This window comes from Daucus carota, chromosome 9, assembly GCF_001625215.2.
Source record: "Daucus carota subsp. sativus chromosome 9, DH1 v3.0, whole genome shotgun sequence".
Classification (NCBI taxonomy): domain Eukaryota; kingdom Viridiplantae; phylum Streptophyta; class Magnoliopsida; order Apiales; family Apiaceae; genus Daucus; species Daucus carota.
Window position 1 is genome coordinate 10,289,964 of NC_030389.2, and position 26,411 is coordinate 10,316,374.

The following is a 26,411-nucleotide window of genomic DNA, read 5'->3' on the forward strand; positions in this document are numbered from 1 at the left end:
CTAAGCTGGAATATCAGGAGAGTGGTGTGTTTGAGAAACCTAATTAACTTAAATTACTTAGTTAGAGAGGTAAAAATAACTATAATCTCTGTACAAAAACCTAAAGTGCAAAAGTGAAAGTATAAAGATATCAGAAGGTTGGGTCTTGATGGACTATATAGATTGGGTAGAACTTCTCTCAACACGATTATTAAAGGTCTCTCAAATATTTGGGATAGAATCATATTACACAATTTTTTGGGGTCTTTTATAGTTGATGCTTATTCAATACTTCGAATAAAAAAGCTAAATTCAATTTAAAGATTCATATATTAAGAAAGTCAAAACTTTGACTTTTTTTTAAAGGAAAGTCAAAATATAACAAGTATGTAAACAACTAAACATCCATTACTTTAGGTAAGTACACTACCTAACTTAAATTTCAAATATTGGTCTCTCGTACTAACACTGATTATGAAGAACTCTGTCACTTATTATTGTTACTACTATAAAAATATCAATTTTGTGATTCGCAACAATGCATGTTGATAGCAATCGGCAAACAAATTATTGTACACGTTGACAACCATCACTGCTTTCTCCCGAGGATAAATGTATCTATCATCAACAGAAAAAGAGAAGGCAACAAGTTGTTACTTCAAATTAAGCACAAATTAAATACTTCTAAGTCCCCAATCTCCTCTCATGCGATCGATGGTGCCATGCGATCGATAGTGACTTCACAGTGATTGCAAAAAAAATAATAAGTGAACTCTGTTACAAAATTTATCTCGAATTCTAAACCAATTATCAGTAGATTTGCATTTTTTAGTCTAAAGAATATTAAATACAAATCGATATAAATTTTCAGAAAGACGAACCAATATTAAATGACAAATCACACGGTGCTAAACAAGTAAAAATCTTAATACACTATAGATCTCTTATTGTCCCATATATTCTTTTAAAAGAAATCGTGATTGAAAACACAATTATACAAATAATAAAATAATATAGATCTCTTATTGTTGGATATATATTTTTAAAGGAATCATGATTAAAAATACAATTATACAGATAATAAAATTGTGATTGTTATTATTTTTGGATAGGTGTTGATCAAAAGAGTTATTGGATACTTGGATGGTAGATGTTTTAAACTCCAACTTTGTTTAAACACGATAAGAAAAAAGAGAATTATTACTTTCAGAATTAATACTTATTTATTTGTAATATATTATAAATTGATGGAAATGTACTGTATATGATTGTATCTGATAGTGGACTCGGTTAGATATAAGCATTACTAAGTCTCACAATATTTAACAGATATAGTAGCCACAACAAAAATATACATAATCCAAACAAAATACTAACTGAAAACGTCAGAAAGATAATATATATATAAATGTAGGAGATGATATAGTGATGCCAAGACCCCCAGGAGATGTTATCGTCATGGTAGTCTATTCGCGGGTTGCTTAGTGGATGATGCTTGAAACTGGGTGTGATCTCCTTAACAGCAATCCTGATGCGAGATCCAAAGCATCTCTCTGCTTCACATTCGCATAACCTGAGTGGAACTTGAGACAAGAACTTATAGGTTTTCATGTAGTAGCAAAGCAGCGCTTCATAGTTTTGCAGAAACATGGGTAGATCATACAAATACTCGAGAGCTAACGAAGGAACCATGGCAAGATAAGTAGGATCGAGTACCTTCTCCTCCCCTCCATAAATATTATGCTTAGCAAATTTGTGACATTGTAACTCTACAGCTCCAGAATCACTGTCTGAACCCCTTAAATTTTTGTCCCTAATTTTATATAATTGCATAATGTGCAACGGTAAAAAAATTACATAATCTAAATATTAATCAACAATTATCATTTTTAATTTGAACTCCACCTATTCTATAAAACAAATATATAAACACCTGAGAAAGTCCGAAGGATTCCCCAACATCCTTTAAGCACACCAAAGCACCATTCTACAACATTTCTAACTTTTGAATGTCTCATGTTGAAATATTCTTCCCTAGATCAAGGTACACGGCCCTTCTTCCATTCATTAAGATGATAACGTTGTCCTCTATATGGATGTCCTCTATATGGAGTGAGAAATCCATCACTATTAGCATAACCGGCATCAACCAAATAGTAACAACCTACATTTCTGGAGCGAAAAAAATAAAGAGTTGTATTTATTGCATATGCAATTTAAAACATTTTTCAGCTACAAATTTTAAATTTAGTTAAAATTTAAAAATATTTTCCCCTAACGGGAAAGGATCCTAGATTTGGTAATTAATTTTAACTTATTACACATTTAAGCGTTTTTTGTTTTCCCATATGTTTTTTACAATACATTAACTAGCCAACTTCGTTACGTAACTGCTGTATTATATTCAACTAACTATTAATTTTACTTCTTTTAAAAAAACTATTAATTTTGCTATGTCTTTATCAGCATTGAAGGCTCCAACGTTACGAAAGGAAAGACGCGTCCCCCCACTCCAATTAAGATTTGTATAATTCTATTTATGACATGCAATTCTGTTACTTCATTGTTTCTTTTCTAAATATGTGGATATGTTAATAGGAATACGTGTATACATTACTTAACTTAATATTTACAGGTGTTATGGCTGTTTGGTTCGAAAGGGGTCTCGTCAAGCCCTTGTCACGACCTCGCACCATAGGTGAATTCTTTTATTACTATTACTTTTTCCTTTTTACTTACCAAGCATGCCCCTCCTTCCTTATTAGAAACTTAAATAGTATCTGTTACTAAACCTGCATACTTTTATTATCCTTGATAAAGCTCTCATATGTTGCTATATCAAGTCGGGCGGCTTTAATATCTTACCACTTATGTTCCCTGTACAAAGTAATGTTCCTTCCCTTTTTATAATCACACTAGTTAGTTTGTGATAATATTGTATATATATAACCATTTGACTAGCCTTGTCTGAAGTCGTATGTCTTTGATTTCCCATTAAATTTAATATGTTATTTGTTTTTTTTCATTCATTTTTTCAACAGAGGTCAATGTGATTCTCACTGCTCTAGGAGTTGCATTTTCACCATGGTCACACCCCCATGGATTAAGTGATGCTTTTCAGTCCCATCACTCGTTCTTTTTTTTTTTTTTTTAATTTTATAAAGTTTAACTAGAAAAGTTAACAACTGTATTAGTTCACACACACTGTTGCTTGAAGAATTTGTTCCAAAGTGGGCCTCTAAGTTAAGGATCAATAGACGGTTATTGCTAATTAAATTTTTCCATGAACTAAAATTACTGGCATTTTACTTTCTTAACAGTATTCCAGTCGAATTTCGTAAAAAAGGGACTTCCATTCAACCAACTTATTTTCTCACAGTGGCGAACATACATAGAGGCTGGTGGGGGCACTGTACCCCACTAGGTTTTATAGGTTTTAATATATTATATATGATACTCATATACATGCATAAACATAGCTAGCTGATTTTGTGAAAAAGGGGTTTTGTTTTAGTCTGCACAACTGAACATCATCTCGGGACAAAAAAAACAACAAAACATAGTAAGAGAAAAAAATGCGTGCAAACAGTGGACGTAAACAATTTGGCGGGACGAAGGGAGTATCTATAATAATGTCTTAAAAAAATATTTTCGCCCCCACTAAAGCTTATGACTGGCTCCGCCACTGCTCCGGAGTCCTTCTTTTTATCCGGTTCGCACTCAAGGTAGAATTGTAATGGCATGTTGCTTAGAGCATCTCCAATGGTGTTGGCTATAATCGTTGGCTAAATTGGATCCGTAAGACATTATGTAAAATTTGCCGAACCTGTAAGACATTGTGCTTCAATGGTATTAGCTATATTGGTTGGCTATAATTTAAAAATAGTATGTTATTAATATTTAGATTGTTATAAATAGAATATATCAGTTTAATATGGTAATAAATAATATGTAATCAGTGTGAAGGAGGAAAATAAATTGTGGGAGATGACGTGGAATTCGCTACAGATCTGTAGCGGATCGACAAATATAGCCATCCATAGGGGATGACTATAATTATACACAAAGGATTGGTGTGGTTCGAGTTCTATTTTTTGGGAACATTGGCTATAAAATTTAATTTCGGAAAATCACATGGACTTTTAGCCAAGGGCTTGTGAGGGTTGGAGATGCTCTTACTACATAATTTTTTTTCAAAGATACATGCCAAGTACAATAAAGACTGATGATGATGATGAGGATGAGGATGAGGATGATGATGAGGAGGAGGAGGAGGAGGAGAAGGAGGAGGAGGATGATAATGATCTCGAAGATGATCCTCGATATATTGAAGTTCTTAGAACAATTTAGACATCTCATTTTTGGACCAACTATAGAAATCAATTTGCTTTGGGAATGTACAATGAGTGGAGAAATAGAAGTTAGAAATCAGGTAAATGTCTTGCCTCACCTCCAAGAACTCCATTTCTCTCTTTCCTCACATTATTTTAATCACCAGCCACATATTTTTTCTCTCATGTAGTTCAAAGATTTCTGAAAATAGGGTTGCTCCTGATGAATACAAGGCTTGTGAGTCCCTTGATTACATCAATTGGGGAACAGAGGTACTGTCTTATGCTTGTGTAATCCTCTCTGTAGCCAGTATGCTTGTGTAATCCTCTCTGTAGTCAGTTAGTATATAGGATTGTTTGATGTTTTCAACTACGTATATTATGTTTTCGTAATATTATGCTTATATGTCAGTCGTCACTGATTTTGGAGCCACTGATTTTTTCTGTTCATATACATGGTTAAAGAAAAAAAACAGTTGTTGCTTCTACTTCTTTGACTCAGTCCATGAGGAAGATCCGACCTGATGCAAAACAAGAAGAATATGTGTGAAAACATATAGATAGCGATTATTTTATTTTGAGTTAATTACACTTTGTAACCCCTAAGTTTGCTCCTAACGCAATTTAGTACCTGAACTTTAAAACGTGGCAATATACACCCTAAACTTAACATTCTCATGCAATTTGTAACCCCTAGTCACTATTCCGTCCAAATCTGCTGTTAACTTTAACTGTTTGAGAGGTAACAGTGTGTATATTAGTTTCTAACATCTACTTTACCCCCTGTGACCCCTCAAAAATTATGTATTATATTTTGAAATTATTTCTGAACACACACAACGATGTAAAAAAAATTAAAATAATTTTTAAAATATGTATCTAGATTTAGAATTTGAAAATTTATTTTTTTACATAAACGATGTAACTTATTTTAAAAAATTTAAAATAAATACATATTTTAATATATTTTACATCGTTGTGTGTGTTCAAAAATAATTTCAAAATATAATATATAAACTTTGAGGGGTCACAGGGGGTAAAATAGCTGTTAGAAACTAATATACACATTGTTACCTCTCAAACAGTTAAAGTTAACGGTAGATTTGGACGGAATAGTGACTAGGGGTTACAACTTGCACGGGAATGTTAAGTTTAGGGTGCATATTGCCACGTTTTAAAGTTCAGGTACTAAACATCGTTTGGAGCAAACCTAGGGGTTACAAAATGTAATTAACTCTTTTATTTTTGTTAAATAGTCATAGATGTTTTTGCTTAATTTATATCAATAACTGTCAACTAATTAATAACTACCAAGATAACTGAAGAAAGTATTACATCCAACTCTAAGCATATCTATATTTTAATTTTATTTGGTGTGAGATATGAACTGGCATGGGAATTGTTGCTATTCCACGAGATCATCGCACCATATAAACCATAGCCAGAATCATGCCATCACCTTATTTGAATCTAAACATAACTTTATTTATGATCAGAAGAAGCACACCACAAGGTTTATTTTCGAGGTTTATTTTTGTTATATCTGTTCTTCCAGTCATGGTTCTGAGTTATTTTCGAGGTTTATTTTTGTTATATCTGTTTGGACTTTTGTGTAGTTATTGTGCATAACTAATGACTATCAAACTAATTAAATGAGTAGATTATACACAATGGACAGAACTTCTACTATGAGTTTTTGTCGAAATTCTTTGCTTGATATGTTGTTTTACATCTTTTCTATATCTCTTATTTGACAATGTGTTCAAGAATTAAGAATAGTTGAATGATCTATGTATGATTGTGTGTGTGTGTGTACACTCCAGTTGCAATGTTTCATTAGCTCAGTTATATTATATTTTCCTTGTAAATCCATTGATTGGCAAGAATTATTGACACTGTTTACTTGGGATCTGATTTCAGAATTTTCTTTTTAATACTTATTCCTAATGGTTGAGTACAAGTGTACAACTGTAATTTGAGAGTTGTTATTGTGAAAGTGGATAGTTTTAGTAGCATTCTTCATTCCTGGCATGAAATGGTGATATGTTTCTGATTTTGCTTAAATTCATTTATATGATCAGGTGCTCATACAATTGAAAATGCTCACTGTAATTCCTTCTCGAGCCGGCTATACAATTTACTGGAGGAGATGATCAAGATCCTGCATTAGACAAGTGAATATGCTTCTGTCGAAGCCGCTCTTATAATTACATCACTTTGCTACTTTTATGAAAGGAAGATTCTCGTTTTAAGAAAATTAAACACTAATGTAAAGTGAAGCCGCTCTTATAATTACATCACTTTGCTACTTTTGAGAACTGAAGATTCTCGTTTTAAGAAAATTAAACACTAATGTAAGGTTGTTGTTTGGGGCCGACCCGAAACTTTTATTTGTGTATAAGGTTGAGAAATTTACTTGTTTATTTTAGTGAGCATTAGGTTCTTATGATTTGTGTAAAACTTATGCAAATAACTAGAAATTTTATTTTGCTTGTTGTAGTAATACTGGATAATTAAAGCATATTTGTATAGGTTTTTTTTTGGGTGGGGGTGTTTCCTTGCTCATTTTTTATTATTTTTTATATGTTTAGTAAGATTTTACGTTTTTTAGAAGGCGCGAATAATAAATTGACAGTGGAAAGTAAACTTTAAATTTTTATTTTATAATTTATAATTTTATGTCTCTGTTTGACTTTTTAAAATCCAAAGAAATAATGAATTATTTCATGTTTTTAAAATAAAAAATGGCTACTTTTTAATATTAATAAGATTTTTTTATTTTTCTTAAAAAAAATGTATTCTGATTCCCATTCCAGTATAAATCAAACCGTCAATGTTGGTATTCATTCTCATTCCAGCATAACCTCATTCCCAATCTCATTTCCCCCACCATTAGTAACCTCATTCCCAATCTCATTTCCCCCATTCCCATACCCCAGTTACCATTCCCGTTTCCCATTCCCACAAATGATCCAAACACCCCCTGTATCCACCTCGCATTTGTTGGAAATGAAAAAGATTCTGCAACTAATGTAAAATCCATTAGAATTGTAAGATGAAAGCTCTCTGTTTACTATATACATTTTACAAGTTCGCTCTCTATAATGAAGAAGCTCTCTCTCAATGAAACCTGTTTTCCGCAGTGAATCTCTTCCAGCTGAAACGCTTTTGATATGTTAGAATCAGTATATGCATTTACTAGGAAATTCACATCAAAGGTAGATGTTTTTAGCATTGGCGTGGTAGAGATAGAGTTCCTCACTGGAAAACATCTAACCGGACTTTCTCAGGAGAATGGACAGGTCAACTAGTTTAGAAAGCTTTGGCAGATGTAATCAAAAGATCACTTCTACCAGACACTCAGTTCCAGATATCATCAACCGCAATTGAAACATTCTGAAACTTATTATCCATGTTCCAAGAGGCTATGCTGCCACTCAAAATAGACGGACTACATTTAGAATCTTAATTAGCTGTAAAACTGATCTTTCGGGTAGTTTGAACTCTTCTAGTAGAATTATTTGCTTTGAATTTCAAGCAGAGAAATGTTCTTAATACACTGTGTTCAGCAAAAGTCTATCTCTATTGTGCAAGTAGTTCTTTTTACCAAATTATAGTGCACTTCTTCTTCATCTACTAGAGCAGCTTGTAGAATTTGATTCAGTTCTAAGGTCAAAAGAGGAGAGAATATTGGTCTTGTCAGATCTAATCAAAACCCTGGCACCAAATGTATAAAGCACTGGCAAAATTTATGTTTAAGCTAAAGAAGATAATTGAGTAGTATATACAAATTACTGCAGTTTTATAAAACAAGTACCCAATCTTTCAGAAACAAAACTCAAAATTATTTCAAGAAATGTTAAGAACTTGACAGCCTTTGTCTTCACCAAAAATCAGTGATATCCGGGAATATTAATCAATAGCAATGCGTAAGAAATTCATAGTACCTATAGCAATTAGCACTTACGGGAAAGCTTGTTATCTGATGGTACCATAAGTTTCAGAAAGTGATTCAGTAATTTGGTTTCAGACAGACGTTGACAGTCAAGAGAGTGAAACTCGAATTTCAAGTCGTTGATAGTATATGTGATAATGTAACATTACCAGTCCAGGGAATTTACTCAAGTCATTAACACAGTTAGGTAATAATTCTTTCAAAACATCAAAGAAGCTTGCCACTACCGGGTTTTAGATGACCGCATAACTGGATTTGGAACAAAGTGTTATTACTCTATGAAGGATACTCATATATAGAAATGAAAACAAAACATCAAGCTCAATTCCAATTTTCAGAAGCAATATGAAACTTTAGGAAATTGAAAGTTACTGCTTTAAGCTAATGTAAATTACAGATTCCACTGCATTAGTAAAGGATATAATCCGTGACTTATCCTTTTGAATGTCATCTGAAGCACAAATGCCGCAAGGATTAAGTGGAAAAAGGTCATCACAGGTTTACTTATTTTCTAGTCATAGTGGCTTAAAATACAAACACATATAAATTAGGATGAAGCTCATGAATTGTTGTAACAATTAACAAATAAAGTTTCTTACCTGCCACCTTTTGCCCTATCCACAAGTATTCAGTCAACTGAAGAACACTCATCTTCAGTTATATAATTCAAAAGGTTTCCATCTTCATTGGCGTTAAGCACATAGATTATCCGATTTTCCTGGACCAACACTGAAAATGCAGCCCTTGAAGCATCTCCATGAAGCTGCACAACTTTAACCAATTACCAGCTCAAAGAAATGCAACAACATTACATAGTTATCTACCTGCAGAAACTCAAGGTCTGCTGCATCAGAAGCCCTTGATATTGTGTCAACATTATCATCAACAAACACATCAACAGGCTTTGCCCCATATTCTCCAACAACTTTTATAACATCCTTTGCAACAGTAACTGGAACCAGCAAAGTGTCGGTTTTTTTGAACCCGGAAGTTCAGAATGTGTTTCTGTGAAACCAGTGACAGTGTGACACCATATTTTTCACAGTCAAATATATAACAGCAATCCATATAGAACAACCAAGAACGTAAGCTATCACCATTGGAGAAGCTGTTTTTGAATGCTAAGATGGAGTATCTGTCATCAGGGTGGCAAGGCTCGGATGAAATTAATTCCAGAGAATAGTAGGATCAAAAGCAAGAGTACTGACCTTTCTTTTATCATCTTTTTGAAATTAAAAGTAGAAAGCAGGTAATATATGCTCTTAATTATTGTACAATATATGGTCAATCTTGGTGTGTACACAAAGTGAACAAAAATTTATACAAATCACTTGTCGTGTCTATGTAAAGGGCAAAATGCTTTTATCTGTTGAATGTCACTGCCTTGAAGTATATTTAACTTTACGACAAAATTAAAAAAAAATGAAAATGAACTTCCAAGCATTACAATCGATAATGAACAAGACTAACAACATTAAGAAAAAAAGTTAGAAGCAGCAGCATGAGAAAACTAGCACTTAGGTGCATTAGCAATGTACTTCAAGAAGAACAAAGGTTGCAAATTAAAGAACCACTGTCATGTAATCTCAATCCATAACATTTTAACTTTCAGTGCTTAAGAAACGTTAAAACTATTGAAAAACATTCCTAAAATGAACAAAATAACCTTGCTCATACTCTTGAAATTGAAAGAAGGGTCGAAACAAAATCATCCATTGCTCTTAAAGAAGATCCTTTCTTACCATTAATTGGTCTTGCACCTTTTTTGATCATTTTACTAATTTCATTAGCTTTTTTCCTTATGCCCTCGTTTTCCATTACAGTCTCGATCACTCTTTTCACATCATTCTTCCTAATGCAACTTTCTAATCCTCTTGTCAGCTCTACTCCCACACCCATCTCTTCCTCTATCATCTTAGAATTATAAACTTGTTCTGCAGCCAATGGCCAACCGATGAGTGGCACCCCTTGGCTCAAACTCTCCAATGTCGAGTTCCATCCACAGTGAGTAAGAAATGCTCCTGTAGATTTATGACACAGTATATCCAACTGGGGTGCCCATTTATGGACTAACAGTCCACGTTTGGAGGCCGACATTCGTTCCTCAAACTTGTGTGGTAGCCATTCATCTCGGAACTTTTCATTAAGATTGAAACCAATAGGAGGCCTTATTGTCCATATGAATGGTTTCCCACTTTCTTCTACTCCTGTAGCCAACTCCATCATTTGAGCAGGACTAATTGTATTCTGTGAACCAAAAGATATGTAAAGTACTGAATTCTCAGCATAAGAATCAAGCCATTGTAGACATGTTTCGGGTGATAGTCCGGGTTCTTTACCAGCTCTTTTGCCAAAAATCTCATTGCTGGAGGAGCTATCAAGCATTCTTGGTGGAAGAAGAGGACCAATACACCAAATAGGAAGTTTAGTGTAGTTCTCAAGTACTTTTAAACCCAATGGCTCAATTTCCTCAACTGTGTTACATAGCCAACCAAACGAGCCTAAAGAAAGTGATATTTGTGGCTGGAAAAACTTGGACCAATCATCATTACCATCAGCATTTCTCACATATTTATGAAGATGGGCTCTCGTGATTTTACATCTGTCAGGAAACCCTGGCATAACAAACTCCTGATCATCCGATTCCAGGGACCGATGAGGTAGGTTTTGCCATACTGAAATATAACCAGCAGAGCCATAAGCTCCACAAGTACTAAAGCTAACATTGGTGATATGCAACAACTTTGCAACCTGATTAGTCCATCCCATGAACACATCAGAGATAATGCAGAGTGGGGGCTTGCCGTGTTTCGAAGTTAACTCAGATATGAGTTCTTGAAACGGAAGTTGGAGTGAAGTTGAGGCATGAAAAAGGGCTATTACATGGGTCAGAGGAAGGGCTTCTGTGGTTTCTGTGTTTGGTGGTAAGTTATGGTCAAGAGGGTTAAAGGGAAGTGAAGCAAAATGGATTTTGCATGAGCTTGATTGTGCAGATTTGAGTTTTTGTATGTTGAGAGGTGTGTTCACAAGAGTTATGGTAAAATCTGTTGTTTCTTGAATTTTTTTGGCTAGTTCCATGAATGGAATTATATGGCCTTGTGCCAAGAATGGAATCATGACTATATGTTCTTGAGAATTGCCCATACTCTCCATTTGTGAGTAAGCTTTGAGTATTGGTGATTATATAAAGCTAGAGTAAGAGAAAGTAAGGCAATTGGTCTTGATGAGTAGCCAGAGTCTAGAGAGTTGTATGGGATTGATCCACCTATGTGTGTATATAGTGGCAGTCAATGTCTTGCAAGTGATGGTTGCCAACCCAATCTTTCATAACTTTCTGAAAACACTTCAATAACTACTTGAATAATGGCATGAAGTTGGAGTAACTATCATGTCCTCTGCATTCAAATAAAAAATTACGTCTAACTTATTTTGATGACAAAAAATTTTAGATAGTTCTGAAGATAGAAAATTGCGTCTAACTTATTTTGATAAAATAAATTTTAGATAGTTCAGTCGTAACTTGACAAAATCTGAATCCACATATTTGATCTCTTATAATAATAGAGTGAAAGCGGAGAGATTCAAATCGACACATTTGATAGTACAATAGTAGAGTCGAATCCACACAATTGATAAAAGTATAACAGCATGTAAGGTTGTGTGGTTTGAATTTTGAAATAGTTGTGCATATGTTTATGATTGAGAAGTACATAATTGTTGAAAGAAGGAAAATAGGAATATAATCTGACCTGACCATCTGCATATTACAGACAACTAGCGAATGTGAAAAGTGAAACACATGTCTATGTTATAAATATTTGTGTAAAAGAATTGATGACACCGAACCAGCCAAACAAAAGAAAAAATTGGATAGGCTTACCATACACGCATTGGATATCATCAAGTTTGAGCTTCGGACCATGTCTGGGAGCCAAGGAAAGTAGAGGCAAATGATATGGATGTGGAGTACATGTTTGTGGTGTTCGATGTATTGGGTGGTGGGGGCGATGGTCCCGGTAAGCACGAGGCCTGTTCGGCCTATATTTCCTTTGTCCTGTCTTATGTTCCTTGTAATACCCCCAAATTAAAGATTACATACTGAGAACAATGTTTGATATATTGGACCGCCCCGATCCGAATGATTTTAGCTGATTTTTATGGTTTGTTAATAGGTGTGGCTTTTATTTTTAAAAACCGAATTTGGTAAGGGGTTGGTTTTTAGGCCAACCGATCCGAATATCTGAGATCCAATTCGAATCCGAACCAAATCGAAATCCGACCGAACTTGTTTATATAAAAATCCTATCAGATTTATTGGCACCAACTTGTGGATTGAATGATCTAGTATATCTAATGCATAGCTAACAAAATCTGAATCATTCGGATTTCTTGATAATTATAGATTATAAAAAGAATAAATGACAAAGTTGTGGCCGTAGTTTCCCAATATTTACAAAATGTTGGCTGAAGTTTAAAAATTACAGATTGGTGGCCGGACTTTGCCTCTGACTTTTAATAAGGTGGCTGCCGTCAAGTTCCGTTAAATTTAAAAAAAACGAGTATAAGCGGATTTTACACAGATTTGTCAGTTTTTCTTAAAAGTTAACTGTGCAAGATTACAAACTTCTCAACAAACCTCTCTTCTCTGCACATAGATCTTAGTAAATCCCCAATCTCTCTCTCACTGTGGCCAGAGAATTCAATGTCCCCCGGCAGTGTTCCCCAACTCCCACGCAACCGCCCCGCCACCGCCCCCTTCCAACCCCCCGCCCCAATTAAAAGCCTGTAGAAAAATCCTGTTATAAGAGTTCAATCTTCCCTATATGGAATGCATCAAGCAATTATCATTTCACCTGGAGCTCCTAGTAACTACGATCTGAAAATGAACAACACGTCACTGTTGTAACATAAACGACAAAAGGCTTCCACCTTCACCATCCCAGTTGGATTTTCATCTCACACAATCTCCTAAAACTCTAATATACTCTGCTTCCTCTTCAAACAAGGTATCCTCAACATCCATAGGACCCAATACAATATCATTGTTATGTATATAACTACTAGTAGCCCCAAAACATATTAAACACTTTAATAATGGCAAATGGGTTAGAGAAAGAGGGGATTCTAGTCGAAAATTGGAAATTAGGACAGTGGGGTTTTAACAATTTGGATGGAAACGATGATTTTAGAGAGAAGGGAAGCTTTTGTAGTTTTGAACTCGGGCCAATATTTTGTAAAATTTGAGAAATTCTGCCACCGTTTTGTCATTTACTCCTATAAAAATCACTTGGAATTTTGAAACATTGTTTTGCGGTTACATTTGTGTTGTTTCTTAACGCGGAGCTGTAATAATTTAAAACTGCAGCATATTGTATTTGTTCCTACAGGCCACACTATGCTGTTTAAATTACTGCTACAAGTCTTAGAGTATCTCCAAGAGCCTCCTAATTGGCTCTTAAATATAATATAAAAAAATATGATTTTTAGCAATTTAGTACAAAGTTAAGAGTTTGAACTCCAATGCTCTATATTATTTTCTCTATATCATATTTTATTCATATTGAGCTCCACTGTAACCAAGATCCAAATTCAAAAGTGGGAATGAATTGGAGGGAAGGAATTTTTTATTGATAAGTTAAGAGCCATGTGGTGGCTTTTAACTTTGAGGAGAGAGGAAATAGAAATATGAGGCTGTTAGAGCATCTCCAAAAAACTCTTCATTTGGGCTCCTAACTTGAGATTTGAGGAGGGAGAGTACCCTAATGAATCGAGTATGAAGGGGGCAGTCAAGCGGTTCGGGTTTTCGGTCAATGTTGCTCCAAGAGACTCTTAGTGGCTCTTTAAATCCCTAAGAGTCTCTTGGAGCAAATTTTTTTCTCATCCTCCTCAAATTTCAAGTTAAGAGTCTAAATGAAGATTGCTCTTAGGCTCTTCTTGTACTGACATTACAGGGTGATTAGTTTTCCTTCACATTTCAATTCTGTTGGTTTTTACTTTTTACTAGTGCTGAATTTTAATTTTGTTAGACATTTACCTTATGAAATCTGAATGCGGAGCAGCTTCAAACGATTCTGAGTTACCAATCAAAAAGGATGTACCCTCATCCTCATTCAGTCCTTAACCTCTGGACTCTCATACTGCTCCCCGTATCACATAGATTCTGAATCTGCTATATTGATCTATGGTGCTCTGATTCAACTTAAATCTTTTCTTTATTTACGACGGGCTGAATACGTAGGATCTTCGGGGAAGCCGGTTGCAAAATTTTTAAAGTGAAAGAGGAGTTTTTGACGGGATCGAGTGTCCTGAAATTGTATTCCTTTTACAAGGACTAATATACTATTTTCATGGTCAACTGGTGATATATGTTTATAAAATGAAGGCTTTGAGATTCTGATGCCATAGCATAGACAGATTACTGAAGCATCTTCCACTTCCGATCACTTCTGAACTTGTTCAGGAGAGAAAACGATCACTTCTGAACTTGTTCAGGAGAGAAAACGCAGAGTATGTGTATGAGGTAAAAGAAAATACATCTTCTCCCTGGATTATTCGACAAGAATCATACAAAAACCATCATCTTGGCCAAAATTTGAACGGCCTTGTCACCGTGACAACAGTTATTCTTATTCTCTTTGCAGAGATGGTGCAACTTATGCAACCACATTGGAACAAATAAAAAGCTTTACAATACTACACTACTGTAGTTGTATATTCTCGTTTTTGCTTTCCTCAACAGTATCGATATGTATTTGAAAAATTATTATCTCGAATCTTGGGGACTTCTAGCTCTTCTTTTATGCAACCACTTATATAATTACTTAATAGCCAAAGAAGTTAATAATAAATACTCCCTCCGTCCCAAAATAGTTGTCACATTTCTATTTTTGTTGGTCAAATTGACTAAGTTTTGACCAAAAATTACAAGTGATTCGCTCATTATTTTAAAAAACTGAAAATTACATCTTAAAGTAAATTAAAAGTTATTTCCGGTGACATATTTTTTTTATTTTGTCAATTGATAAAATATTAATATATTTCAGTCAAACTTTAGTCAATTTGATCGGCACAAAACCAAATGTGACAACTATTTTGGGATGGAGGGAGTAGTATATTAAACATTACTGCGTTATATAGCAAGTATCCAATATTTATTAACTTCTCAGGGGGACAATACTTAAATGTCAAGACCGGCACTGCGTTTGAAACCAAAACTTTGCCAACAGATAGATATTGCATTTTCTTTCTGCAGTTGCTATAAATAAGCTAAAACCATACAATGCACCCAGTAGCAATTAGTTACAAAAGCTAAAACCATATAATGCACCCATTAGCAATTAGTAAAAGTCAAAGAACACAGAAATTAAAAATAAACAAACAAAATTCTGATTATAAATGGGGCACATTAGCTAAGAATAAAATCTACTTCTTCAGCTTCAACTCGTTCGAATCCACATTTACATGCATTCACTCATCGACTGCTAAAACAGAAAGTTCATGCGAGCAAATCCTAGGAAATTAGAATTAGAACTATGTTAATTACACAAATCTCACATTTAGACAGCCAACACAAATTACAAGTCCACTAAAACAAAGCCGAAAGCAAGTACATAAAAATTAATATTAATAAACTAAACAAAACTAGAATTTTAATCAGACCAGGCCACAGTCCAAAGCTACAACCGAATCCCAATAAAAGTAAGAACGAAATTAAAGACTAAATTTATGACTTTGGAGTTTAGAATAGGCGCTTCCAGACATAACAAGCAATTTCCCATTGAAATAAACAATTTATCATTAAATTTGTGCGAAGAGTGAGAAACGTTTTTATCTATAGAAACAGATCCATTTAGTTTCTTCTTAATGCTATACTGGAACTTGTGTCACTTCCATACAAATTGGTAGGTCAGAGCATTCTGAAAACTTGAACCTATATAACTTATTACACCCTCGAGAGAAAAATTAAGTTAAAAAAAACACAGGTGACACAAGACAAAAAAATACTAAAAAATGAGGTGATACAAAGGGTGAGCTCTCTATTGAAGATTGTCAGTTTGTAACACTTATTGATGGTGTATAAATCAAAAGACTTACAAATCAATATGAAGAGTATGAAGGAGCTGGTAAAAAAGGAAATGGCGCCACCGAAGCGAATGCTACAGGTGGACGTCTTTGACGACCACTAGGATCAACGCGTTTCACCTTCTTTTGTTGATCTGAGTTTTCAAGTTCCTTTACTGAAGCTTCTGAGGTGGATGTATAGCCAACAAGTGCCTCCGAATTTTTCACTGATATGAGCTCCGGATTATCAGAAAGTCTATGAAACATAATCCCAGACATGAATACTGGTAGATAGAGAAGACTGGCATGAAACATTCTCCTGGCAGTTTCTGTAGTTCGGTGTACATAGAATGACATCGCTGTTCCGGTGATTGCAAGTGCAAGTAGTGTCGATTCAAGACAAAACCAGCCAGACGTAATACCCCCTGCCAAAAGAATTCTATCTTAAGGAATTTTTGTGGCAATAACCAATATTAAGAAAAATCTCTAAATAGCACATTTACACTAAACTTATTTTTCATGCTCATGATTACTGAATTTTCTATTTGTTCAAAAGAATCAGCACTGCCAAATCTGTTTATTTAATTGACTAATCACTTGGACAAGGCAGCTCCTCCACCTGGTTTAGTAACCAAGTTGGTAATTTTATTTATAGATGGTTCAAATTAAGAGAACTCAAAAGTCAATACAAACACAAAAACACTTGGTACAAAAAGAGCACGGACAAGCACATTGCACATTAGTTTCAATATGTTGAATCAAGTACAAACATAAAGAGTTTAAAAGTATTCTAATTTGATATTGCATAAGTTGAGACTTGAGAGATATTTAGTTGATTGGCTTAATCGCGTTTACATAGAAATGCAAATTTCAAAAGAAAACAAAGGAACAGTAGATGAATAAGAATTGTAGAGTAAGAAACAAATCAGAGTTTTCCTAGGTAGATGCAACTATGCAAGTAAACTTACAATCGTAGGCCACATAACCCAAAGGAAGTAGATACAAGCAGTTCCTTAAAGCCACTAAAGCTGTTCTGTGGCCTGACGCATCAGCAAGTGAAAACATCCTAAACCTATAAATGAAACAAAATAATTGAAACCATAAGCTCGATATACATAAAGAATGCTCTTTCTCGTAAAAAGGTACCAATAAAGAAAAGGGATAGGGTAATAACAAATAAACATCATCTAGCAAACATGATTAAGAAAGATTTAAAATTCACCAACAAGCCAGTCAAATATGTCAATTAGATATTTAGATGTTCTGCTGTATATTTTTACAATGGCACTCATAGCATTCCATTTAACCAGTTCAGCAAAACATATGTGATACTAAAAAATTGTCATAGCTCTTTCTCTGATCATAAAAAGGAAAAGTGGAGCACAGCTCCAGAAGTGAAAAATCTTGCAAGTACTCTATCCAATACCAAGGAATGCGATGTTAGGCTCATTTATTAAAAGGCAGGAGGGGAAAATGAGTTGGTGAATACCCTCCAGCAGCATAATCTTCACGGCACAGATAAGCAAGGGCCATAAAGTGTGGTATTTGCCAAAAATAGAGAGCAGCCGGAAGAATCATTCCGTTGAGTGAAATAGAACCAGAAGCTGCGGCCCACCTGCACACAAAATTTGTACAATATATCAACCTACCAAGTAGCACCCATTTCCTTTCACAATTGACATTGGACACCTCAACATACATGCAACAATTCAACATTTTTCATCATGGACATTTTTATCCAGACAACAAAATAAGTTATTTTCTCATCCAAGATGGATGTAGAACATTAGTAGTATTCATAAATTCTGGTCAAGAAGTTCAGTTTTACATTTTCAAATTCCTTCACATAGCTCTTAGTTCTCATGTAATCACTGCAAAGTATTGAATTTAACTTTCAAGTTCATATTCTCAGAGATTCCAAGATCCAGCAACAAGATTTTACCCAAGAAGAGGTGGAATTGCACCAACAACTGCCCCAACCCAAGTGTTTACCGGATGTATCTGCTTTAGAGGAGTGTATACAAATGCATAGAGAACAAGATTAGAGGCTCCAAGACCAGCTGCCAGCATGTTCGCCTGTAAGAAACTTGTCAGTAGAAGTAATAATAATCCCCAATTCAAGGCACACAATAAAAATAGTGATAAAAATATCAACAAGCTTATCCAGAAATGTTGATGAAACAACAGAGATGTATATAAGAAAATAGTACGCTACCTTCCATGCCAATAAAGCAGTGCCAGCTACACCAACAGAAGACGCCCACATGACCGCATGAGGTAAAGTGATCCGTCCCGATGGTAGTGGTCTTCGCATTGTTCTCTTCATCTTAGCATCATTCTTAATTTCAAAAATCTACAACATTAATAGGAAAAATATTAATCAGTATTACTTTATTTCTGAAGATGAACCATAATATAGACATAGTAACTGCAACAAAATGCTCCATGTATGTCAATTTGTTTCTCACATCATGCTACAAAATTAACTAAACCTGTGTACAAAAATGTTTCACTACTTCTCAAGGCATAATGGCGGACCAAGGTAGTAGTGAACTGCTTGAACAACTAGGTCGTAAGGCACTTGCCTAGTCCATCACATGAGCTAGCAGTTCAGCCTAAGCCTATATATAACATATTATGTAAACATATCCTAAACCATTAGTAAGAGTTATAATATATATTATGTGGACATTCTGAGTATTTTCATAATAATTACATGTGTTACATATTTTGAATATATTTAATAGAAATTTATCACAAGATTAATTTATTTGATCAAATTAATTAGAATATATTAACTGTTCTTTTTATATTTTGGATTGTTCGAGTACAATGATTCGAACAAATAACACAACTTTGTAAAAATATTACCACTTCAAGATATATTGTAATGAAAATAAGAAATCAAACAATATGCATTAGAAATATAGTTCTACATAGTTTAACGCCTAGGCTTTGCCTAATTCGCCTACCCCATTAAAATTAAGATGGGCTGGATGCCTATCCATTTTTTACCGCCTTCCCTCGTAGGCGACACCAACTATATCACTTTTTGAACATGAAGAACATGTAAGTTGTAACTATGTTAAAATTGGAAGTACTGTTGGCATGTTGGCAACTCTAAACCTACTACACAGAGAGAGGCAAAAAACTCAGATAAAGAAATATTCAAATTTAAAAATATGCAAATATGTGCACATTATAAATTCTGAACTTGCTACTATATGAAATTCTGAATTCTTTTTTGCTCACAATTGAGCCAAGTCGAAGCTCAACTCTCATATCAAGCAAAAAATTGTTCAGCTTCCTCAAGTAAAATCAACTTAGAGTCGAGTGCTCTCCCCTGTCTCTTTCCCTATCGAAAAACAAACCCTGCTCCTTTTTTATTAAGATGAACTAAAAAAAGCTAAAAAAACAAGTGAAGTACACAAGGTTATTACGGCGCCAAGTCGAGCATCGGCGCCCGGATACCTTGGAATCGACTAGTCGACAAGTCGCCCGACTAGTCGTAAAAAGTCGACAAGTCATTCTTATACATATTTTTACTAGATTTAATATACAAAATATAGTTGAACACACATCAGTTTATAGTTTGAATCAAAAGTAAAAGATAATAAGCAAGAGTGAGATGTATATGACGTAGCAGATTGTTAGTTCACATATAAATTGAAGCCAGAAAGTAGTGATAGGAAAGACATAATAATGTGAAGTTGAAATGATACAAAGATTAGGGATATACTTATATGTTGAAAATGATACAAAGATTACATAGCCTGAAGCCAAAAGGTAGTGAAAGGAAGGAAATAATAATGTGAAATTGAAATGAAACAAAGATTAGGGATACACTGATATGTTGAAAATAAGTCGCCAGACTAAATAAGTTGTTGCTTGACTTTTTCTATAAAACGACTTGTCGACTAGTCGTCGACTTGATAACAATGGAAGTACATCCCTACTGTCCGAAATAGGGATTATGAAAGGCTGGATATAATAATCATCTTGAATACCAAGAAGTTTAACTATATCAAGAAGAGACCTGATTTAAGGAATTAGCAGCTGCCGCGATCATCATTGTACCGGCACATGTGTAACTGAGACCCAAATAGTCAATAGCACTACCACTGCCAAGAACATATCCCGCTCCCGAAGTAGCAACAACTAGCATGCTGCAATAAATTTATCGGAAAGATGACTTTGAGATTCCATAAGATGCAATGAATACGTGACTTAGTGTAACACATATTCAAGAATACACAATTACTAGCAGCTGAAAATTAGACTTAGGACAGCTCAAAAATTTTAGCCTTTTTCACTTTGAGCTACCACTAATCATGCTTTTGCAAATCTGAACCTTAAAAAAATTGCTTTAAAAAAATTTTAATTATTGTATTGCTACCGTGCAATTTACACCTTGACTTTACAGTGAAGTTCTATTTTTATGACCACAGACAAAATTCCCATTATCACTAATTGCTTCCGATTTACCAAGTTCAAGCATCCTCGTTTTACAATAGCGCTACATTAATCTATCTCCCATATCTTTTACGGATATCAACTTTGTTAATAGATTCCAAGCTTTACTTGTAAAATTTATTCCAATTACATAAACACAGCTTTTCTCTTTCTTCGATTATTCAAATCACCGCAAACAAATTTTCTAACCGCAAATTGTAACTCTTAACAATTGCATATGTTCTCGAACAATCTAAACTTTCGAACTGATATATGCACACGGATATATATAACAGATGTACATACATATACACATACTTTACCACTAATTAAACGCTTCAATTCACAACAACCTATACATACATACACACACGCATATACATACACAAAAAATGAAGTAAAAACACAACTGACCTAAGCCTGGCTTTAGAGAGCTCCCAATAACAGCGTCCATAGTGTCTGGCCACATCAACCGCACTCAACGACGTCGTATTAGCCACCGCGCGATCGGCAACTCGAAACCCTAGGCTCTGCGTATCGGACGTCGAAGCAGTGGGCGTAACGATAGAGCTGGTGGATCTGATGTGAGTGAGAGCCGACGAGTTCGGGCTTGTGGGAGGAATGATGAGTTTCCATGAGAAACTCAGTGAGTTTCGACGAAGCATTGAACGAGTTGGACTGAGTCAATTGGGGGAGAAATGAAGAGGGTTTGATTTGAGGTGAGATGTTTGGTTTATTAACCGAGTCGGACTCGACCAAACGAACTCCACAGCAGAAATGTTAATTCAGTGATATTTATTTTAATCGGGTTGGGTTATAGAATTTCTTGACCAGAACTCATGTTGTAAAATTAAACATATTTTTTAAAAATATAAATATTTGGTAAATTAAAATTTAGAAAAAAAAAGTTTTATGAAAGATGTTAATAGAACAAGTGCATAGTGTACAATATAATTGTTTTATCAATTATATTCCACAGAATTTATGACATTACTCACCAAATTTGATGTGTTATTTAAAATAAAAAATATAAGATTGTTTTAAATAATTGAAACAAAAAATAGTTAAAAAATATTTATACACGTAAGTATGAAGTAGAGAACATCTTAGTTTTTCGGATACCTCATCCTATTTTGATATACAATTATATATAATAAGAATTATACTAATTGAATTTATATCAACATTCGATCATATCTTTTATTCAAGGATAACATTAATGAAATATAAATTTATAATTATATCTGTATAGATTTTTAAATTGACACATTATTTACGTAGCTAACAAAAATATATATACAACTATAATATAAATTATAATAATCGAACATAAAGATAATTATAATAATTTAACTTTTGTTTAACACTATATTACTCTTTTCTTTGTTATTTTAATAAATAAATAAATTAGATAAATAATGAGAAGAACATGTCTCCATGTAACTATTACTTACTCTAACATGTTATACTAATACCAAGACAAATAAGAAAGCAATGATTAATAAATAAAATCATTTTTCTTACAAATGAATAAATGAGAAATATGATTCAAAATTAATCAAAAAGTAGATTAACACGTATTGATATTAGGATAATAATTGCAAATACATTGTAAAAATATTTATCATTTTTTATAAAATTGTTTCTCGGGTAGATTTTTTAGTAAAGCTATATGTTATAAGGGTTCGTCCGCTGTGAATCTGTTAAAAAACATACAGCTTCCTGGCCGTTGGATGCATATCCGGCGGCTAGCGGCCAGGATTAAAACAAAATCTTAATATGCCTCGCGGTTTTTTAGCGCTGGACGGGAAAAACCAATTTTTCTCACATACAGCGCTTTTTTAGCGCCGGACAGGGTTTCCCCCGTCCAGCGCTAAAAAAGCGATGGACATATTAACACTTTGTTTTAATCCTGGCCACTGGATATGCATCCAATGACCAGAAATCTGTATGTTTTTTAATAACTCCACAGCATACATATGCTGTGGACCTGGACCCATGTTATAATGGTATCAATGATGTCTTTGTATATCATCCGTTAAATCATTATGTGTTGGTATTTCATATTTAATGATTATTTTTATCATATATGTTAATTTTGATTCTTGTTAAATAACAATTGTGTCATTTTAGAAGAATTTGTTTAGATAGAGTAGTATGTGTTTGGTTCTTTTTTCCCTTCTTCGTTATTCTCTCTTTTTCTTTTTTTCTTTTTGTGAATTTTTTGCCTTAATTGTAAATGGGTTTTCCTTCCGTTATTAAAGTTTCACTGACTAAATTTTTTGGGTCATCTGCATAAGCGTTGGTTAGTCGGTACTTTTTTAAAATGAAACTTATATTTTCTTCTCTCGATTCCATGGATTTCGCATTTTCTTTTGCGTGTTTCGGAGAAATTTGCCTGTATAAGAATCGAAATGAAAATGAACAAGTATATATGTTGCTTGAATCAAATTTGTATTTTATCTAGTATTTCAAATGTTAAGTGTATTTCTTGTATTTCTTGAAATCCTTCACCTAGCGCCAATATATACATATAACCCTACAGGTGTGAGGTGCTTGTATTTAGAGTATTTCTAAGATACAAACGGTTGGTTCCATAAATAAAGTGCATGTGTGTCTGTGTTTTTAAAATTCCCGACAATGCTTTCTCATTTGTCTTTTAAATAGTAGCTATCTGTTTTTGGAAGATTTTGTCGGCTTGACTTGTATCAGTTTACCTGATCAATTCTTCGTTCGATAAGTACGAACAGCTTCAAACGTGTTGACGTTCAGTGCACTAGTCTAGTTCACAAATGACCAACACTGAATTTGAACTTCGTATTGTCTTTGATAAAATCGTTGACCATCCCATTCTGAGTTAAAAATGCTTCGAATATAGATTACAAATAATCTGTGTGACGATACTGGAATCTACTAGCACTTGATACTGAATCAGTAGACAACTTGTGATGCCTGAAACATCTTGAACTTTGTTTTTCACTGAGATTTGGACACATTATTGAATTTCTTTCGCTGACCTTATGATTGCTTCAATTTGTTTCATTGTCTAATTATGTATATACCTGTTATTTAATCTGTCGAATCCTATGTTATACTTATTTATTATTTCGTGTCTTAATTATAGCGTTGAGTTTTTGTTATTACAAGTTACGTTACATATGTCTTACAAATTTTCCAATAAGTTATGGCTTATCAATTTAAGCAATACTATACGTTTAAGCTATTAATCCAATGCCTGAAGAGTTGTCAGAAACTTTGGTGTATAACTTGATGGAGGAGGATGGAACAAGGTGGGATTATGATTTGCTTAGAGATATATGCAATGCCAGGGACAGGAACTTGATTCAACAGAATCCTATTCCAGGTCGGCAACGTGAGGACTCTTGGTTTTGGTTGTTGGAGGTAAAAGGTGAGTTTTCTGTGCGTAGTTGCTACAGACAATTGCAAGAGGAGATGGATTTTCCGAATGCGGCTTTTTGGAAGAAATTATGGTCTTTAAACCTTCCAGGTAAGATTATTATTTTTTTATGGAGGACTTGTAGATTGTGCTTACCTACAGCAGCTGCTCTTGCAACTAAAAATGTGGATCTAAGCATAAATTGCCCGTGGTGTCGATCATGCGTAGAGGACTCAATACATATATTATTTACGTGTAACTTTGCTCAGGATGTATGGAAGTCTGTGGGGTTATGGGAGGTGGTCTCAGGTAATTTAAACCCAGATATATTTGAAACGATGCAGAAAATCTTCAGTGTGAGTCATAAAAACCAGAGGGCGTTAGTAGGATTGTTTTGTTGGAGCTTGTGGAACAGACGGAATCGATGGGTCTGGGATCGTGTGAATACATCGGTGTTTGGAGTAACAGCAGCAGCATTGAATTTGTTTAATGACTAGAAGAACGCTCAGGAGGAGGTGAAAGTTACGGGTATACAGAAAATGCTAGGTGATCGAAGGTGGTGTAAACCACCTGCAGGGTGGCTAAAAGTGAACATAGATGCAGCGTGGGTCTCTCAAGCGAATACTACCAGTATGGGGTGTGTGATTAGAGATGAAGCTGGGGAATTTGTCCGTGCTAGATGTTCTGAAATGCAGCCTTGTGTGGAGCCAAAGATGGCAGAAGCATTAAGCCTAAAAGAAGCTTTAGCATGGATTAAAGATTGGAGGAGTGCTCAGGTTATTTTTGAAACTGATTCCAAGCTGCTAGTTGATGCCTTAACAGGGAGCCGTGGAAAGTCTTTTTTTGATACAATTGTTAATGATTGTGTCGAGTTACTTAAGCACTGCACAGATGTGTTAGTTGTGTTTGCATATAGATCTGCGAATAGTGTGGCTCATGCTTTAGCAAAGGCGGCACATTCTATGTCAGGTTCTCAGGAGTGGATAAATATTGCTCCTGAGATTATCGAATGTATTATTGCTGATGAGAAGTTTTAATGCAAGTATGTTCATTTTCAAAAAAAAGAAAAGAAAAAAAAAGCTATTAATCCACATTCATTTGCCTAATTTCATTATCTAATTTCATTATTATTTCTAGAATATAAATTTCACTTTTATATTTAAACTCACTTCTAATCATAATTAAATTAGGTAATTTTAGTTTTTTAGAATTTTGCTGAATAACTATTATCAACTTATACCTTATATGATCATATACTTTCTCTCCTCAAACCCTAAAAAAAACCTCTCAGCCTTTTCATCTTATCTTAGTCTTTGGTGGGGCTTCCTTCGTTTTCACCGGTGAAAACCCCCAAGTTAATTATCTTCTTTACTTTGTTATTAATTTTTCAATAATACTCCTCCACAGGTAAGGATTTTCATATCTTTCAACATTGTATTGTTTGTTTGATTTAATTTTTTCTAGGTGAGTTTTGTTACCAATTTATTTGGATTTTGTCTATTCTCTCATTGTGAGAGTTTCGAGTGTTTTGGTGTGATTCAATGTCTTGGATGTTAGATCTGGGTGAGTTTCGTTCCAATTTATTTGGGTTTTGTTTATTCACTCCTTGTGAGAGTTTCGTGTGCTTTGGTGTGATTCAATATCCAGGACCTTAGATTTGCCGGATTTTCAAGGGTTTGATTCAGTGATAAAGATTATACGAGATTATTATTATGGTCGATATATCAAACTGGTCGTGGAGAAACTGATATATATACATATATAGACTTCAACAAATCACTTCATTGTATCTGCATAAAGACTATTATATTAATCAACGATATGATACATTTTATTTTTGTTCGATTGGTTTTTAAGATGCCGGCTCTTTTTTTGTTGAATTAGTTCCTTAAAGGGTTAAATATCAAACTCATCACTGAAGTCGACAAATGGCATCAATTTCATCACTGATCTCCACGGGGTCTCAAGTAACTCACTAAACTTGCTTAATGGTATCAAACTCATCACTGTCGTTAAAAAAAGTAACGGAGGTTTAAACGGAATGACAGATTGGCAGTAGGGTTTGACATGTGGCAGGCCACATCATTTGAAGTTTATATGTAAATAAAGTATGCAATCCTTTTATTAAATTAATTTTAGAATATAATTATCTAAATAAATGCATGGAACTAAATTTTAAGATATAATTAACTAAATATCCAAGATTAACTTTTATATTTTTTATTAGATTATAATT

At 34.1% G+C, this 26,411-nt stretch overlaps 2 protein-coding genes and 1 long non-coding RNA gene across 5 annotated transcripts; 1 reads left to right on the forward strand and 2 right to left on the reverse strand.

Annotated features, from left to right (window-relative positions):
* Window positions 1–4,267: 4,267 nt before the first annotated feature.
* On the forward strand, window positions 4,268–6,711 carry LOC135149212 (uncharacterized). Its single transcript, XR_010287459.1, has 3 exons — window positions 4,268–4,411; window positions 4,502–4,583; window positions 6,392–6,711. It is a non-coding gene; the product is annotated as an uncharacterized LOC135149212 (long non-coding RNA).
* A 3,056-nt stretch (window positions 6,712–9,767) lies between these two features.
* On the reverse strand, window positions 9,768–12,313 carry LOC108200589 (crocetin glucosyltransferase 3). Its single transcript, XM_017368798.2, has 2 exons — window positions 12,146–12,313; window positions 9,768–11,660 (listed from the first exon to the last, which is right to left on the reverse strand). The coding sequence occupies exon 2, from the start codon at window positions 11,416–11,418 to the stop codon at window positions 9,937–9,939; it is 1,482 nt and encodes a 493-aa protein (XP_017224287.1). The 5' UTR covers window positions 11,419–11,660; window positions 12,146–12,313; the 3' UTR covers window positions 9,768–9,936.
* Window positions 12,314–15,466: 3,153 nt separating this feature from the next.
* On the reverse strand, window positions 15,467–21,560 carry LOC108203062 (protoheme IX farnesyltransferase, mitochondrial). Of its 3 annotated transcripts, none has more exons than XM_064084577.1 (8): window positions 21,193–21,550; window positions 20,363–20,492; window positions 18,542–18,679; window positions 18,269–18,402; window positions 17,816–17,941; window positions 17,295–17,398; window positions 16,360–16,751; window positions 15,467–15,775 (listed from the first exon to the last, which is right to left on the reverse strand). In XM_064084577.1, exons 1-7 carry the CDS (start codon window positions 21,441–21,443, stop codon window positions 16,363–16,365), a joined length of 1,272 nt encoding a protein of 423 aa, XP_063940647.1. In that variant the 5' UTR covers window positions 21,444–21,550; the 3' UTR covers window positions 15,467–15,775; window positions 16,360–16,362. The 3 variants fall into 3 exon arrangements, with proteins under 3 accessions (XP_063940647.1, XP_063940648.1, XP_017227264.1); XM_064084578.1 differs by having other exon boundaries at window positions 15,575–15,743; XM_017371775.2 differs by lacking the exon at window positions 15,467–15,775 and having other exon boundaries at window positions 16,282–16,751; window positions 21,193–21,560.
* Window positions 21,561–26,411: the final 4,851 nt, after the last annotated feature.